At 36.5% G+C, this 17,207-nt stretch overlaps 2 protein-coding genes across 2 annotated transcripts; both read left to right on the top strand.

Annotated features, from left to right (window-relative positions):
- LOC123310824 (adenosine deaminase 2-like) lies at nt 1-1,492 on the top strand. Its single transcript, XM_044894496.1, has one exon. It carries the CDS (start codon nt 1-3, stop codon nt 1,438-1,440), a length of 1,440 nt encoding a protein of 479 aa, XP_044750431.1. The 3' UTR covers nt 1,441-1,492.
- A 534-nt stretch (nt 1,493-2,026) lies between these two features.
- LOC123311183 (adenosine deaminase 2-like) lies at nt 2,027-3,882 on the top strand. The gene has a single exon (XM_044894993.1). It carries the CDS (start codon nt 2,076-2,078, stop codon nt 3,519-3,521), a length of 1,446 nt encoding a protein of 481 aa, XP_044750928.1. The 5' UTR covers nt 2,027-2,075; the 3' UTR covers nt 3,522-3,882.
- Nucleotides 3,883-17,207: the final 13,325 nt, after the last annotated feature.

Here is a 17,207-nt window from a genome sequence, read left to right as displayed (position 1 = left end):
ATGTCAAAAGCAGAGGAATATGTAAGTGACAGAAATAATATTTTGAAGAAGGAAGAAAATATGTTTTTGGGGTCTTCTCTAATCCTGAATGAAAGAGAAAGGGTATTGGATAATCATATTCTCAATCTCAGAAGCGACGATCCAACATTATCGTACCAGAACAGTCACGATTTTATTCCAAAAAAACACTTTTTCGAGTGTAGGATGAATATGGTCGACACGGAAATCTTCAACATTCTGAGGAGATTACCCAAGGGTCATTCATTACATACTCATTTACTAGCAGCGGCCTCCATTGATTTTATTATAGCAAATATAACGTACAGGGATAACGTATATGGAAAACTCATAAATGATCAATTCAAATTGAGATTTCTCAAACCAGATGAAGCAACAAAAGACGGCTGGTTTTCACTGGAAGAGAAGAGAAAAAATGACACGAATTTCGACAGTTGGTTGAAGCAACAATTGAGTTTAATTGTTCAATGCCCACGTGAATCCTACCCCTCGTTGGAATCAGTTTGGGAAAAGTTTGAGGGAAAATTTTCAGCTATTTATCACCTGATTTCTTATAAACCAGCTTTCGAAGATTATTATTACCAGTGTCTCAAAGAACTTTACGAGGACAACATAATGTATGGAGAATTCAGAGCAACACCACTGCCATTTTATGACTTGGATGGAGGTGTCTACAAAGCGGAAGACTTTTTCCATACTATTTTAGAAGTGGAGGAAAAATTCAAAGAGGACCACTATGATTTCATAGGAGTTCGTTATATACATTCATTTAATAGAGGTATATCTCTTGAAGATCTGAGGAAAGAGTTGGAAGATCTTCTGACGATGAAAGAGAAATTTCCGAAGCTCATTGTTGGACTAGATTTTGAAGGCTTTGAAGAACATGGTCATACTCTGCTGGATTTCCACGAAGAGTTGATCAATGTTAGAGAGAAACTTGATTTTTTCTTCCATGCAGGTGAAACTAACTGGTTTGGTCACACGGACTGTAACCTAGTTGACGCTGTTTTGATGAAATCGAAGAGAATAGGGCATGGTTTCGCTCTCTCTAGGCATCCTCAGCTTATGAACTTAGTGTTCGAAAATAATATTGCTATTGAACATTGCCCGATTTCCAATCAAGTTCTCCTGTTGAACGATGATCCAAGGAACCATCCTATAATTCCTTTACTCTCAAAAGGATTTCCAGTGGTTATTTGTAATGATGATCCTGCAGTTTGGGGGGCAACTGGACTTAGTTATGATTGGTATGTGACGTTTCTTGCCATGACTCCTAAAAAGTGCGGGTTGAAAGTTTTGAAACAATTCGCTTTGAACTCGATCCGGTTTAGTGCACTCGATAAGGACGATAAGGTCAAGGCGATGGATGTGTGGTCTAGACGTTGGGTTAAATTCATCTCTGAAATGATCGAGGAAATTTGACCCTAGATTTATGGGAAAGACTTTTGTTTTCTACTCTTTCACCAGTAATGTTTTTTTTATCTTTCTTCCTTTTTGCAATTTCTCCTGTCTAAAATTGCAATGTGTCATTTTATTGTCCTCAATCCCTTAGACCTTACATGTATTATTGACAGAAGTAGTGACGATTTATTAGGAAAAATGAAAAATTTCGTAATGCTGTATGAAACATATTTCAAATGAATACACTTCGTCGCCTCTCTTTACTCCTATTATTCATCGAATGCAGTACTAAATTTGGTGGTTTGTTTGTTCAAGTCAAATTGATAAAAATAATTGGTTATGATAGCACATACGATAAAACTCGTTTGACCACAATGAACCATATACTACATAAGTATGTATGTATATTGGAACCTGTCTAGTCGATACAACAATAGTGTCTTGTCTAATGATAAAATACACGATAAGTTTAAGTTATCTCTTCGAATAACAGGATGGGTATTATATCGACTAAGATAACTTGTTAGGTGATTGTTTTCCCCAATCCAATTTGTCCAGTTCATAAATTGTTTGACAATTCACACGTATAGAATGGGCATCGTAGACAGAGTACAGTAATAGTTGGTGTATTTGATACATTACCATCAAAATTAAGCATGAAGAAGCTCGAGGATTATGTGAGTGAAAGAAACAAAATTTTAAAGGAGGAAGCAGACCTTTTTTTGGGGTCATCCTTAATACTGACTCAAAACGAAATTAAGGTAGATTCTCACATTATTAATCTCAAGAGTGATGAACTGCAATTATCGTACAAAAACAGCCAAAATTTCCTTCCCAAGAAGCACTTTTTCGAGTCTAAAAAGGAGATTGATACTTCGTCGAAAATCTTCAAAATTCTAAAGAAGTTACCTAAGGGTCATTCTCTACACACCCATTTACTACAAGCAGTTTCTGTAGATTTCATCGTGACAAACATAACATACAGGGAAGAAGCTTATGGAAAACATATCAATGGTGAGTTCAAAATAAGATTCCTAAAACCAGATGTTGCGAAAAAAGAAGACTGGGTTTCACTGAAAGAAATTAGAAAGAATAAAACGAATTTCGATGACTGGCTGAAGCAACAAATGAGTCTGATTGTTGAATCCCCTCGTGAAGCTTATCCTTCGTTGGAAATAGTTTGGAAAAAGTTCAGGGCAACATTTCCCTTGGTCTATGAGATTCTATGTTATAAACCAGCATTCGAAGTCTTCTATTACCAGTGTCTCAAGGAACTCTACGAGGACAATATAATGTATGGAGAATTCAGAGCAATCCCAATGCCATTTTATGACTTGGATGGAGGTAATTATGAAAGTGAGGATTTTTTCAAAACCATGTTGGAAGTGGAGGAAAAATTCAAAAAAGAACATTGCGATTTCATAGGAGCTCGTTATATTCATTCAATGTATAGAAGTTTGTCTCTAGATGATTTGAAGAAGGAGTTGAATGAGATTGTGATACTGAAGGAAAAATTTCCGAAGCTCATTGTTGGACTAGATTTCGTAGGTTTAGAAGGCGGTGAGAGTCTCCTAAATTTTCACAAAGATTTGATTAGCATCAGTGATAAAATGGAATTTTTCTTTCACGCCGGTGAAACTAATTGGTTCGGTCATACAGACTCGAATTTAGTTGACGCTATCCTTATGAAAACAAAGAGGATTGGGCATGGTTTCGCTCTTTCTAAGCACCCCCAACTCATGAACTTAGTGTTCGACAGGAATATTGCAGTCGAACTATGCCCTATTTCCAATCAAGTTCTTCTACTGGTTGAGGACCCAAGGAATCATCCGATTATTCCTCTGCTGTCGAAGGGGTTTCCTGTAGTGGTATGTAGTGATAATCCTGCAAGTTGGGGGGCAATCGGACTCAGTTACGATTGGTATGTAACCTTTATGGCAATGACTCTGAAAAATTGCGGTTTGAAAGTGTTGAAGCAATTTGCTTTGAACTCGATACGATTCAGTGCTCTCGATGATGTTGATAAGAATAAGGCGATGGATGTGTGGTCTAAACGGTGGAATTCCTTCGTTTCGGAAATATCGGCGGAAATTCTAAAGTAGTCTCTAGATATATTACCTTCATGTTCATCTCTCTCATAGGTAAAAGGAAAATTTTCACAATTTTTTCGATATTCATTGGATGTCTCGTATAATCTCTTCTGAATTGTATATTATATTGTTTCATCTATTTAGACATGATTGTATTGATCAGAACTTTTCAATACATATATGGAAATCGTGAATATAAATGAAAAACTTTGTGAAATGTGATTAATAAGGGTGGAGTCAGTCAAGATGAAAAGAATTAAAGAGTAGAGTTTTCGAGAGAAAACTACCCTTGAAGACTATTGCATTTGAATCTTTAAGTTATTTAAGAATGTAAAATATTCAAACACCACGAAAATACAGGTGCTGAATCTGCGATTTAGGTCTGTTGTCATTTGCATCCTTAATATTCCTTAATATCAAGAAATGTTTCGATCTCAAGCAAAATAAATCGGAAAATCATTGCCCGCTGGTCAGAATTTAGAATAAAATTGGACCTTCGAGGAAAAAAACCCCAATTTGTATTTTTAAAAATATAGATCCAATCGTGTTGACAACTAGTTCTTTGTTCCAGTGAGACGTTCTCATGAAAAATTTGGGTGTCATTTGACGAATAGTTTCTGAGATGCATACCACTAGAAAATTTTGGAGAAATCTTCGTTTCAGTAATTGAGAACTGTCTAGTGGATTTCAATATTATTTAGTTTTTGTTTTTTCTCTTCTTAGAGGAAGCTATCAATAATGAAAAAAATATAGCCAAATGGCCTTCACTTCTACGTTTACAGGAGCAGGTCCATGATATTCTGATGAAATTTTCCATGACATTTCCGCACGTTTCAGACTCTTTGTAGCGGCATGAATCTCCTGTTAAATCCGCAATATTCAACTATTTCACATAACACCAAATAAGAAGTCATAATACAGTCGAAACGCCAAATAGGAAATGAAGCATAAATTATAGTTAGTTATATATACTCCGTTCACTTTTATTTTAGCACTCGGTTGGCCATGGAAATTTGACACATTGTCACGAAAATGTGGGGTTATGACGCTTGTCAAAACATTTTTGGGTTTTAAATCAACGCTATGTTGCCCGTTCTACGTAAAAGTTTCTGCTATTACGTATTTTATCACAATGTCGAATCTCTTCGAAAAATATGTGACGAACATAATTGAAGTTTGTACAAACTGATTGAAGGCATACCAAATCCAGTTATTTGCATGGAAAATACAAGAGATCAGTATAATATCATAATATGCACTAGCTTGAGGAGAATTAATGTTCGTTATCTTCTTTGGCTAAAGTTTGAATACGTTACATCAGTTGTAGATTTCGAAAATATTAACCCGAAGATGAATTGCATACGTTGCAGGGGTTGGGAATGGGTCTCTTCCGAAGGAATTAACAGATAATTACAAGAATGTTAAATTCTTCAACAAAAATCATCTTCCATTAATATAAGTAAAAGGAATTAAAGGAAGTTTCAATCAAGATGAACTTCACCTTTGAACAGAAATTTCACATGAATAAACAATTAGCAGGCCAACTGGCGCGTATTTGTGGCTGTTCATGTTAATGCATTGATATAATAATAATAATTAGGTATTTATTGGTACCTTAAGAGATTAACAATGTATAGGACAAGTCAAATGAAAAATAGAAAAATCAATTTTCGGGAACTTATTCTACGATGACATTCATCGAAAATCCTGTAGTAAACTTTTCGCATTTATTATCACTCAAACATAAAATTCTCAAATGCCACCACCCCTTTTTTGGGTCTCGTAATAGAAGGAAATTCTTTGTCATCCTCTTCATTCACAAGCTTTCTGATTGTGGAAGTATTCAGCTGAAATATAAGTCGTTTGGATTAAGATGAAACATTATATAAATTCTCTTACATTGAATATGTTCGCTACCGTCTGACATATTGTTGATTTTAAAATATCAGGGTATAACTATTTGAATGAGCCGACCTGAATTCTAAATAGCAATTCCTGAAACCCTGTCTTGTCTTTTATCAATCACTTTCGGCATTTTCGTAATAAAAATTGATATAAGATGTGGCAACGGCGTTATGACATTAACGACATTTCATGAGTGCCAACCTTACTCCGTTCTAGTTACTAGAACTTGAGAAAATTATTTCATTGCCAACCAACTGCTAAAATAAATGTGAATGCAGTATATATTATGTTTAATCATCCTAATTCGTTTAGGTACCAGGTGGTAAACTTCAGAAATTTTTTGAGGAGCTTGTGCGCTTTTGGAGAACCAGCTGCGTTTTGTATGGTCTTTGTTTATGTGCCCTTGTGCCGCCTTGGCCATGGCGAGTGGTGACTCATACCGTTTAGACTAAAAATTTTCTTTTCTACCCTTGGATCGAACTCTGGATCTCCCGATCTTTAGCCAACGCTCTAAACCGTTGAGCTACAAGTACTCTATCATCAACAATAAGAGACAAACGCTCTTCCTTTTCGTCCCAAACGTTCGGGAATATCAGGAGTCCTGGGGGTTTTCCACCCGCCCCGAGCGAATTGGAAAATTCATCGATGAAACAACTCGCCCTCTATTCCGCGAATGTCATCCAATTTGGGACAGGAGGCGTAGGTATTGTGCGTTTAATTTGTAACTTTTATGATGATTCCGAAAGTGAGAACATTACAATTTCTAAATTAACTATCGCAAAGATTGACGAGCAGGGCCTTCGAAATTAAATCGGGAAATCTGAGGGGGAAAGCCGGTCGCTGTAGAGACCCTCTACCGTTCGCTACTGGCAGCACACTGTACCGGCTAAATTGGTTTGTGTGTTTTTATGACTGTGTTTTAGTACCGGCCCCGCGCGCGTTTTGGATTGCTATTGGGTTAACAGGACGAAAATGGACGGGGTTCGCCAAAAAAGAAGAGAGATCCCGGAATGAGATGGCAGGATTGTTGGGGAAATTTTCTCATTTCGCACGTCTTTGATTGCAAGGTCATTCTAGGGCAAGAAATAAGCTAATTTCCATTGGCGTTTGGTGAGGAAACTGCATCACTCCGAAATACATAGAAGCGAGAATCTGAATACTTCGTTATTAAGCATCTAGTTCTTAAAAAATAGGTAAATCCATCTGCAATTTCACACTGGTATAAGATAATCTCAGAAAAAGACATCTATTATCAATGTATTGAAATAATAATCAAATAAGGACGATAGAAAAAAAGCGCAATGCTTATAGAAGCCGAGCTATCGTTCGCCATGAACGATCTTTACAAATAGGTCCTGTTCTTCCTGCTGCGACTTTTTAAAGTTATTTAAAAATTTTCGGAAATGTTACATTTCGCTTTTCTGAAAGAGATTTTGGGGAAGGTGAGAAATGGCCCTGCTATCTCTTCTGAAACTCTGAAGCCATGTTATTTTCGGCTTAATTTAATATTTAAAGAGCAGGTAAAAGTATGAAAATTTTCTGCTCCTGTTATTTGAAGAGATTCTGTATAAATAAGCCAAGACAGGTGACCAAAAAACACTGGATGTTGGATCCAATCCCAGATTGCAGATTCCTGGAGGGATCACATCATACTGCGACTATGCTCCCCAATTTTGTGCTTTCTGCTTCTCCATTTTCCATTTTCCAGTTCCAAAGTTCTAACGAACTCCTGGGAAGGCTTCAGGGATATGAAGTTCAAAGCATTTCCTGCGTGGGCTAGCATTCTGTTACTAGATTGTAAGGAGTTTCTATCTTCTCACCACTAAACCTTCACTAGCGAGTTTTGGTTGCGTCCATTCTCCTAAGGTGGTTCCTCAGGTGGCAAGGATCTTTAAGAAAGCCAGTGGGGAGCATTTTCTACTTAGATCCAGATGCAACTCATATCTTGCAGTTCCTAATGGACTTTAACGGAAAGGTTTTGCTAGGTTTTTTTTTATGAAACTCTGTCTTGAGGATGCATATGTCACACAAAAGTTCCTGTCCAATAGGAGTCGTTTTTTGCCAAATATATTGGCACTTTCTTTTCCGTTAATTCTCGAGTGCTCCAGATTAAAAACTATTTTTATCAATTTCAATGAGTTTTCTTCAGCACTTCATTACCATTACTTCGAATCGATGAAAGAACAGTACTCTGAAAGAAGCTTGTCTGTCCAAATGTGATATTATGTGACATTTCACATTTCCGATAGCTTTTTTTTGGGTTCATATCTAGGCAACATTATTTCAACCGAAAAGCCTAGATTTTCTACGGAAACTCAATCGAAAAAAGGGCGCTGAAGATATTCAAAAATGAGTCAATATGCATGGCTCTTTTGGGAAAACATGGGTTAGATATTAAAAATACAGTCAACAAACTTCGTATTGGGGCAAACTGCGCACAAACCGAAAAAAACAAGAACTTATACTCCATCCACTTTTATTTTAGCACTCGGTTGGCCATGGAAATTTGACACCATTCACTCTGTATAGTACGAAAATGTTGGGTTATGAAGCTTGTCAAAACATTTCTGGATTTTAAATCAACACTATGTTACCCGTTCTACGAACAAGTTTCTGTTATTACGTATTTTATCACAATGTCGAATCTCTCCGGAAAATATGTGACGAACATAATTAAAGTTTATATAAACTGATTGAAGGCATACCAAATTCAGTTATTTGCATGGAAGCAAGAAGAGATCATAATATTCACTAGCTTGAGGAGAGTTAATGTTCGTTATCTTCTTTGGCTAAAGTTCGAATACGTTACTTCAGTTGTAGATATCAAAAATATCAACCCGAAGATGAAATGCATATGATGCAGTGGTTGGGAAAGGGTATCTCCGGAGGAATTAACAGACAATTACAAGAATGTTAAATTCTTCAACAAAAATCATCTTGCATCAATATAAGTAAAAGGAATTAAAGGAAGTTTCAAGTCAAGATGAACTTCACCTTTGAACAAAAATTTCACATGAATAAACAATTGACAGGACAACTGGCGCGTATTTGCGTGGCTGTTCATCTTAATGCATTGATGTAATAATAATAATTAGGTATTCATTGGTACCTTAATACATTTATAATGTATAGGACGAGTTAAATGAAAAATAGAAAAATCGATTTCCGGGAACGATGACATTCATCGAAAATCCTCTAGTAAACTTTTCGCATTTCACTCAAACATAAAATTCTCAAATGCCACCACTTTTTTGGGTCTCCCAATAGAAGGAAATTCTTTGTCTTCCTCTTCATTCACAATCTTTCTGATTGTGGAAATATTCAGCTGAAATATAAGTCGTTTGGATTCAGATGAAATATTTATATAAATTCTCGTACATTGAATATGTTCGCTACTGTCTGACGTATTGTGGATTTTACAATATCAGGGTATAACTATTTGAATGAGCGGACCTGAATTCTGAATAGCACTTCCTGAAACCCTGTCTCTTTTTTAAATCACTTTCGGCATTTTCGTAATATTAATTGATATACATAAGTTGTGGCAACGGCGTTATGACATTAACGATATTTCATGAGTGCCAACCTTACTCCGTTCTATTTGCAAAAACTTGAGAAAATTATTTCATGGCCAACCGACTGCTAAAATAAATGTGAATGGGGTATACTTGACGTATAGGGAATGACCCAACGCGCTAGTCCCTTGTTGCACGACACCGTCCCTTCTCTAGGTGTGTAAGCGAGGAAACGGCAGAGAAAGAGAAGACGAAGGGTGTAAAAATAAAATAAGAAAATTCAATCTAGTGGCCCCTATGCAACGTTTAGCGCTCATGCGGGAGTTGAGGCTGCTAAGGGTGAGTCTCACTGGGCTCGCACTCATTTCCCGAATTATAAAGATATATTTCATCATAACATAAAAAAGTTTTTGAATACCTTCTTTATGTCACTTTCTCTTGGAGATCATGAATTCTCACACAGCTATTTCGAACTGTTGAAACTGTTAATGTTGGAGTTTATTCGGCAACACTTGAATGATGAAGCGAAGAAAAGAGATAAGGAAGTTTGGATGAGTTATAAAATATTTCAAGTCAAAGATTTATGTAGGTACATTTCTTTGATGATACTCAAAATAATATTACAACTTTTTTGGCAAAATTAGTGGAGCGAGATTTCAGATATTCCCCAAATGACTAAATGGAAAAATCTTCCCACTCTGAAATTATTATAAAGTAAGGAGTTGCATTTTCCATACAGAGTAGGCCATTTAAAAGCATTTGTCTGTTGGCAGAACCGAATTATACTTTTGTATGAAAACGCCCCGATTTTTATTCCAGGAAGGACAACTTCTAAGATGAAATTCGAAACCGTATCGTAAATCTTAGTGTTACAACCCCAACCCCTATATTTTTCTTATGTCTACTTTTGGAGAATACTCTGCAAGAGTTTCGATTCCATTGTAGAATTTGCAAAAATTTGAAATTCGTTTCGTTGTTATACCAGAAAATCTTTTTATCTACGCCACTGACAATATTTGAAACATTCACGAAACCATAAAGGTTACTTTTCAAAAAGAACTGTGGATATTTTGGATCGCATCGAAATTCTTCGACCTTTTTTGAATTATTGCTTAAAAGCGCATTATTTTCTCCAACTTTACACCCTCTTTCTCTGAAGTTAACAGAGTTTGAATGTATGTTTGAAGGAAATTTTCTTCAAAGTTGTATAAAAAAAGTTTTCACTGTTTTCAGTTAGAGTGTTTCATTTGAAATTAAATTTTTTTTTATTTGAATTCCAAATTTTCATTATAATCTAACGTAGACATTTGGAAATTAGCTAGGAATGGATATCTAACAACTCTTTGATTCTTGCGGTACTCCAATCTTAATAAATGACAGGAGTCATTTCGGTTACTTCTATTTGAAAAATGTCTTTTTATTGTAAGAAAACCTCATCGATGCGTAAGATCCGATAATTCTAATTTACCCCTCCCTTATCCGTCAGCCTCTCAAATCAAGCGAAACAAAACAAATATTTGCATGATAAAAATTGCCCAGCTCCAAAGGCATCCTATATCCCGGAAAAAATGCCGCTTGAATGGTCTTTGTCCACTCCTAGATGTGAATTCAATTTGAATACATTTGTCCTTTTCCATTTTTCATAGAAAATGAGGGTGAACGTTATTGAGCTTGTTACACATTCGACTTTATGTTCTCGAGTTGCCATCTGAGCATCGGGCCTTTTCCTCTCTTATAAGGGAGACGTAATACGAGAATTTGATCTCATTGAATATGTCCAATTTTTGCTCGCTCTGTAACGAACGGCTACATCGGACAATTCGAAACGGGACATGGATCATTAGAATGTACCTACCTATAATCAAAATAAATTTATAGTTGTACTTAAAATTTCATTATCTTCATTTTTACATCATAGAACACGTTAGTAATAACGAAGTTCAAGGATCCATAAGGCTCTTTCATCAACAAGTAATATAAAATATAATGACAATAATAGGTCTGTGAAGCTGGCAACCCCAAATGCGAATTTCGAAACTAAAAATTTAGGGTCCGTTCGTCTATGTTTGCGCACATTTTTTTTATTTGTCCAGGCACTGTTGGGGAGCTATGGGGAAAGAACTTTTTTGTTGCATTTTCTGAGGAGCAAAAGCCCCAAATTGTATCAACGTATTTTTTGTGGAAGAGATCATTTGTCCAACGTAAGGCCACTTTTGGGAAGCCAATTATTTCATTTGTGCAACCATAGAAATCACTCATAAGAAATTTTCAAAAGTATGAAGTTGAAATCGTTGACTCGTACAAACACTTCTTCCTTTACCTTTTTTTCTGAATCAGTTCGGTTTAAAAGACACAGCCTGTTGGAAAACCATAAAAAAATCTTTTTAGTTCTCATCTCACAAACGATTTTATCGAATTGAATGAATTTCGGAATATAGTTTTTAATTCATTTGATGAATCTTTTTCGAACACAAGATATCACCCACGTCTTCCAGTTTTCTCATTATGACCATTACGTGCCATAAAAATACCAAAAATTCAAGAGCCTATCTTTTGAAACTAAGTTGGATGCTGTCTAATGAATATCTGAACGTTTAGTAAAATAAAAGTATTTCCCATATTTTCTCTTATAATGTGCTGTTTTCGAGAAATGTTCAAAAATAAAAAATAACCGTGACATTCGAAAAATTGGGTAGGTATTTTGGCTGAATACAGCTCCATTTTAAAGATCCACAGATATGTGTAGTGTCACAGATTTAGCTATAGTTATTCTGAAGGTAATTTTGTTTTTCCAGAGGTGACACAGCTCATTATGAAAATTAAAAATGGGTATATCTTTTTATCAGGACCGTTTTAAAAAAAGCTTTAGAAAAAAAGTGTTTATTTTGATTTAAAGAATCAACTATTAAAATATTTTTACGAGTCAAAGAATCATCCTGCTTATTATTTTCGATGTAAAAACGAAGAGATGGCACCAACATCTTTCCCCTAAACTCGAACAACTTGCGAGGATGCGAGGTCATCGATTCAAGCTATAAAAAGAAGCATTCAAATCTTCACTGTGTTAGATAATTCTCCCAAATGGAGTGTTCAACCAGTGGAAATAGAGGCCCGTTCTACAAACACCTTCAAGAATAGCTTGGATGTATGGAGCTCTATTCCGAGATGAAGTCTGTGTCAAGCAAGGTGTCTTTGAGTGATTATTTCTTTCAGAGTTGTATTTTAATTTTTTTATGGGTTTATAGGTTATCCTCAGCCCTTGTAATCTATTTAATAAATAAATAAAAGTAATAATTCTGGAAAAACTGTAGAATGCCAAAAGAAAACACAGAGTTGACCGAATTTTTCTGTTACTTTGTAGAGCTAGTACTGCTAGGTACTGAAGGAAGGGAATTTAATTTTTATCTCTCTGCTGAATGGGGATAGGGGCTGAAGCTTGTTGTAGGTTTTCCTCCATTCGTGTAAGGGTGCTAGCCAATTGGCGAAATATCATTTGTATTATCAACATTTTTATTGATCCTTTCCGCACATAAGTTAAATGCCTTTATTCTATATAGCTCCATTTTTCCAACGACGATTATAATTCCCAATACACCGTTCAGCATTTCCTATTGTCCATATACGTCAAATAACTCAGGGCTAAACCGGAATAACATAAGGCCGTAAGCCGTATAAATATGCGTAACGCACCTCTCAGCTCGGCAGACATCGGCTCAAGCTTTAGCACGCTATCTTCGCACAAATGTGACCAGGCAGTGGCGTACCGACATAGTTCGGGGCCTGGGGCGGCTTTTGATGAGGGGGCCCTATAGAATATATTTAAAGATGAAACTTTTCCTCAAAATTTTTTGAAGGTTAGTTTTAATGCATCGTGATGAACACCCCACATAGTAACACTAATAAGTCTTTTCACTGTCACTCAAACAGTTTCGATAACAAATATAAATTACTATCAAGCACAATGAAGGTAGCAGACAACAGACATAAATAGGTATGTTTATAATGATTTTTAATTTTAAAATTACAAATTAACCGTTTTTGTCCGTGCGCATTGTACTTGCGCAAGCTTTGAGTGAAAGCTGCCCAGTGGACTGTATTTTGAATGTTGACGGAACAATAACTAACTAACCATTTGTATAATGTGGAGGTCTTTGACGTCATGGGGCCTGATAAGTTATTTAAATTTTTTTTTAAAATATGTTTGGTTTTTTTTTGCCATCATTTGGGGGCCTATGCTGGTGCGGGGCCTGGGGCGGACCGCCCCACCGCCCCCCCCTACGGTACGCTACTGTGACCAGGTCCCCATAACCTATTAAGACGATATACTGCAAAGTGAAAATGTTAAGGTATGGAAGGGCGTACGCCGGAGTGAAGGCATTGGTCTCAGACGATATAACCTGTAATCCCCAGGGCATAGCCGTTTAGAAGCGCCACTAGCCCCGATATTGAGGGCTCCACTTTCCTGATCTGATCTACGACCTACGTGGCCCTATTCACTCACTTCGCCCAATTAAACTATTATGGAGGCTGCGTGCTGTCTTCTGATACTCAGACGAGTGGCCCATCCTATAACTTCTTCCGTAAGGTGTCCCTTCCGAAAAACATGTTTATGGATTATAGATATTCCCCTCCCTGAACCGCTTCGTTGTACCCTTTCTGATGCCATATATCTTGTGGATTGTTTCAACGTATTCGTGAGCGTTTTGGTAATGGTTCCTCTTCTCGAAAAGGAGAAAAGCGAAAAACATAAAAAATTATGAACATCCTTTTTTCACACTTGGTTCGAGATGAAGCAGAAAAGGCCAATTAAGAGGTTGTTACAGCCAGTATCACTTCTTCATAGTGCAATGAGTAAGAGGAAAATTTTATCGAATGGTGTGCTGTCACTTCATGTAGCTTGATTAAATTTTAATTGGAGAGTGGACAATGAAAATTATATCAACGCCAAAAACTGGGAGAATAGTCACTGCCATCTATTTGAGGGATTTCTGAGAAAATTCCTTCAGAGAGAACGACCGTATTTTGTTATTCGTTTTTGGGATGGTAAATGGGAAATGAAATAAAAACTATAATGCAAGCGTAAATGATCAATACATATTTATCTCTATTGTGAATAGCATGGTGTCTTACATTGTCCTACAAGATCTATAACTCTGAAATTCGATAGATTTATTTCTTTCACGAAAGAAAATATATTTTACGAAAAACGCCACAAATGTTACAGAATGCATTATCTGCAAATTTGAAAAATAACTTATTATTTTTAACTGTCGGAAGAAATTGAAAAATAAAAACAGATAAGGAAAATGAAATATGAAATACACTGCGCACATTCTGAAAATCTCAATTTTAATGAAAGTTAACTCTACATTGACTTTATAACTTATTTTTTATGTTCTCTCGGGAAGGTTTTGAACGAAACAAGACACATTAAATGGAAGAAAAATTCAGGATTTCACCGAATCTTATGTGAAAGAAGAGAAATGAACAATTTTCAAAATACTGAAATGCTGATAAGTGATTTAATACTTGGTATTTCCACCCCTTGCGTTAATTACAGCTCGGCAACGACGGTTCATATTCAAAATGAGTGATCTTAAAATGTTCTGATCTAATCCTTCCCAGATTTCTCCGAGTTGGATTCCTAAGTCATTAAGAGTAGCTGGATGATTTTCTGAACTTCTCAGCCTTCTATTGAGGTTGTCCCAAACCTGCTCAATCGGATTGAGATCTGGACTTCTTGCTGGCCATTCCATTCGAGAGACTTCAACCTCTTCAAGGTACTCCTGAACGATGCGCGCACGATGGGGTCTGGCATTATCGTCCATAAAAATGAAATTTTCACCAATGTATGGAGCAAATGGCACTACATGCTCTTCAAGAATGTTCCTTATATACTTATCAGCATTCATAGCTCCATTATCAACGACCACTAGGTCTGTGCGAGCAGTCAAAGATATTCCACCCCATACCATAATCGATCCTCCCCCGAAACCAGTAGTATTCAGAAAATTGCACTGAGCATATCTTTCATGTGGACGTCTGTATACAAGACAACGTCGATCACAATGGTAGAGGCCGAATCTAGACTCATCTGTGAAGAGAACTGTTTCCCAATCGGCCTCTTCCCAATGGATATGCTCTCTTGCAAAATCCAAACGCGCCCTTCGATGGGCTGGGATAAGAGCTGGGCCTCTTGCCGCGACACGAGGCCTTAAATCATATTCTCTGAGGCGATTTCTTATTGTCTGAGTGCTAATTTGCACCTCATGAGTTTGCTCAAGCTGAATTTGAAGGAGGCGAGCGGTTGCAAATCGTTGTCTCAACGAAGAAACTCTCAAGTAACGTTCTTGAATGGCAATTGTTAACCGTGGTCTACCCTGTCCTGGTCTTCGGACATTCATATCTGTCTCCCTGAATCGCTGCAACATTCTGGACACACTTGTATGGGAAACTCCAAACCTTTCTGCAATTCTTGTGTATGTCCACCCTTCTCGCAAAACTACCGCTTGGGCACATTCCTCTTAGGTCAAATTGCTTGTTTCGCGTTGCATAGCGATCGAGTGTAGAAAATCAAACGAAAGAAAAACTATTGATCACTGGAATTGATCGAGAACAACTGATTTCCAATAAGAGAACTGGAATTTAAATTACGAAGTTTGCGAAATACTATCTTACAATCTTCGATTTGATAAATTAGAACCCAATACCCTGCACCATTTTTTCCTTGGTAATTCGAAAAATTGTGAATCCATGCACAGATGTATAATGTCATAGATTTAGCTTGTTACCTTGAAAGGAATTTTGTTTTTCTAGGGATGGCATAGCATATTATGTAAACTTAAAATGGCTTTATCATTCGATCTAGAGTGAATTGGAAAAATGGCAAAGGAAAACAGTGTATTTTTTCACCTCAAGAATCTACTGAATATATGTACAACTCAAAGACTCACCTTATACATTTTGCTCTATATTTTCAATTCTGAAAAATCCTTTTGGAATTTTATTTTTGAAACCATTATTGACTGTTCCACAAGATTTGAGAAGCTCATATGTATTTCAAATCGCAACTTGTTTTATTTGGAACATTTAGAGTCACCCCCATGGGGTATTTAAATTATCATATAATTTTTTCAGGAAGGTTTTCTTCCAGGTATATCGAAAAATGCCAACCTTCAAGCATGCCACACATCTTCACTAAACTGACACCTTCAGCGTCTTGATTTCCCCCCTTAAGCAAAGTCTCCTTCTGAATAGTAATAGGCTGGCGAAAATAAATCAATAAATTATGTAAACAGGCTGTAAAAAGGATATTAATACCGGTCTCATTGCCGATAACCAGCTATAACCCCTCGTCAACCCCCTATTATCCTTGTAACGAGTTCGCGTAACTTTGACCCAGATATTCATTCGGGAAAAGAATGAGATAAAAATCGTCTGGTCCTTAACTTTCTCCTCCCAAGGAAATATCAACAGATCCCTTTTATGCTCAGCTTCTGTCACGATCGCTCTGGGCATATTTTCATGCGAGGCCATCGTTATGATGTTTCTGTATTGCTTTTATTGAATACGTCTGGAAATATCATAATTTGACAGACACAGAATGCTGGATTTGTTGACAATTGTTCGAAATGGGGAAATTACTCTTCAGGAAAGAGTTAGACAAATAGTTATTTATGTATGAAGGAGGAAAAACTGTCTATTTCAGTCGAGCCTGCAAATTGATATCCGAGGCGTAGCCAGGGCTAGCAAGCAGGTGAGACAATTTTTGCCGAGGTGCATATTACATTTTTTCGTCGACCTCACATACCTTCATGTAAGTAAAAAGTTGGCGGACGCAAAGTGATTGCGGACGAGAAGTGTTCACGGCCGAAAAGTACTTATCTTCCAAACAGTTGACTTTTTGTTCCGAAATTAGTACGTAAAATGTCATTTTTTTGTTCAGGTCGACGAAAAAAAGGATTTAATACTAAAGAATTCTCGAATATACTATAGTCGTTAGATTATGTTGGGTTAGGCTAAAAAAAGTTGAGAGAGCAAAGTATCCTTGGCTATTGATTCAAGGAAACTATACTCCATTCTCATTTATTTTAGAAGTCGGTTGGCCATGAAATAATTTCCTCAAGTTTTGTAACTAGAATGGAATAAGGTTGGCACTCATAAAATGTCGTTAATGTCATAACGTCGTTGCCACAACTAATATCAATTTTTATTACGAAAATGCCGAAAGTGATTGAAAAAAGAGACAGGGTTTCAGGAAGTGCTATTTAGAATTCAG

This window comes from Coccinella septempunctata, chromosome 4 (genome assembly GCF_907165205.1).
Source record: "Coccinella septempunctata chromosome 4, icCocSept1.1, whole genome shotgun sequence".
Taxonomy (NCBI): Eukaryota; Metazoa; Arthropoda; class Insecta; order Coleoptera; family Coccinellidae; genus Coccinella; species Coccinella septempunctata.
This window is presented reverse-complemented; position numbering and strand designations above follow the sequence as displayed.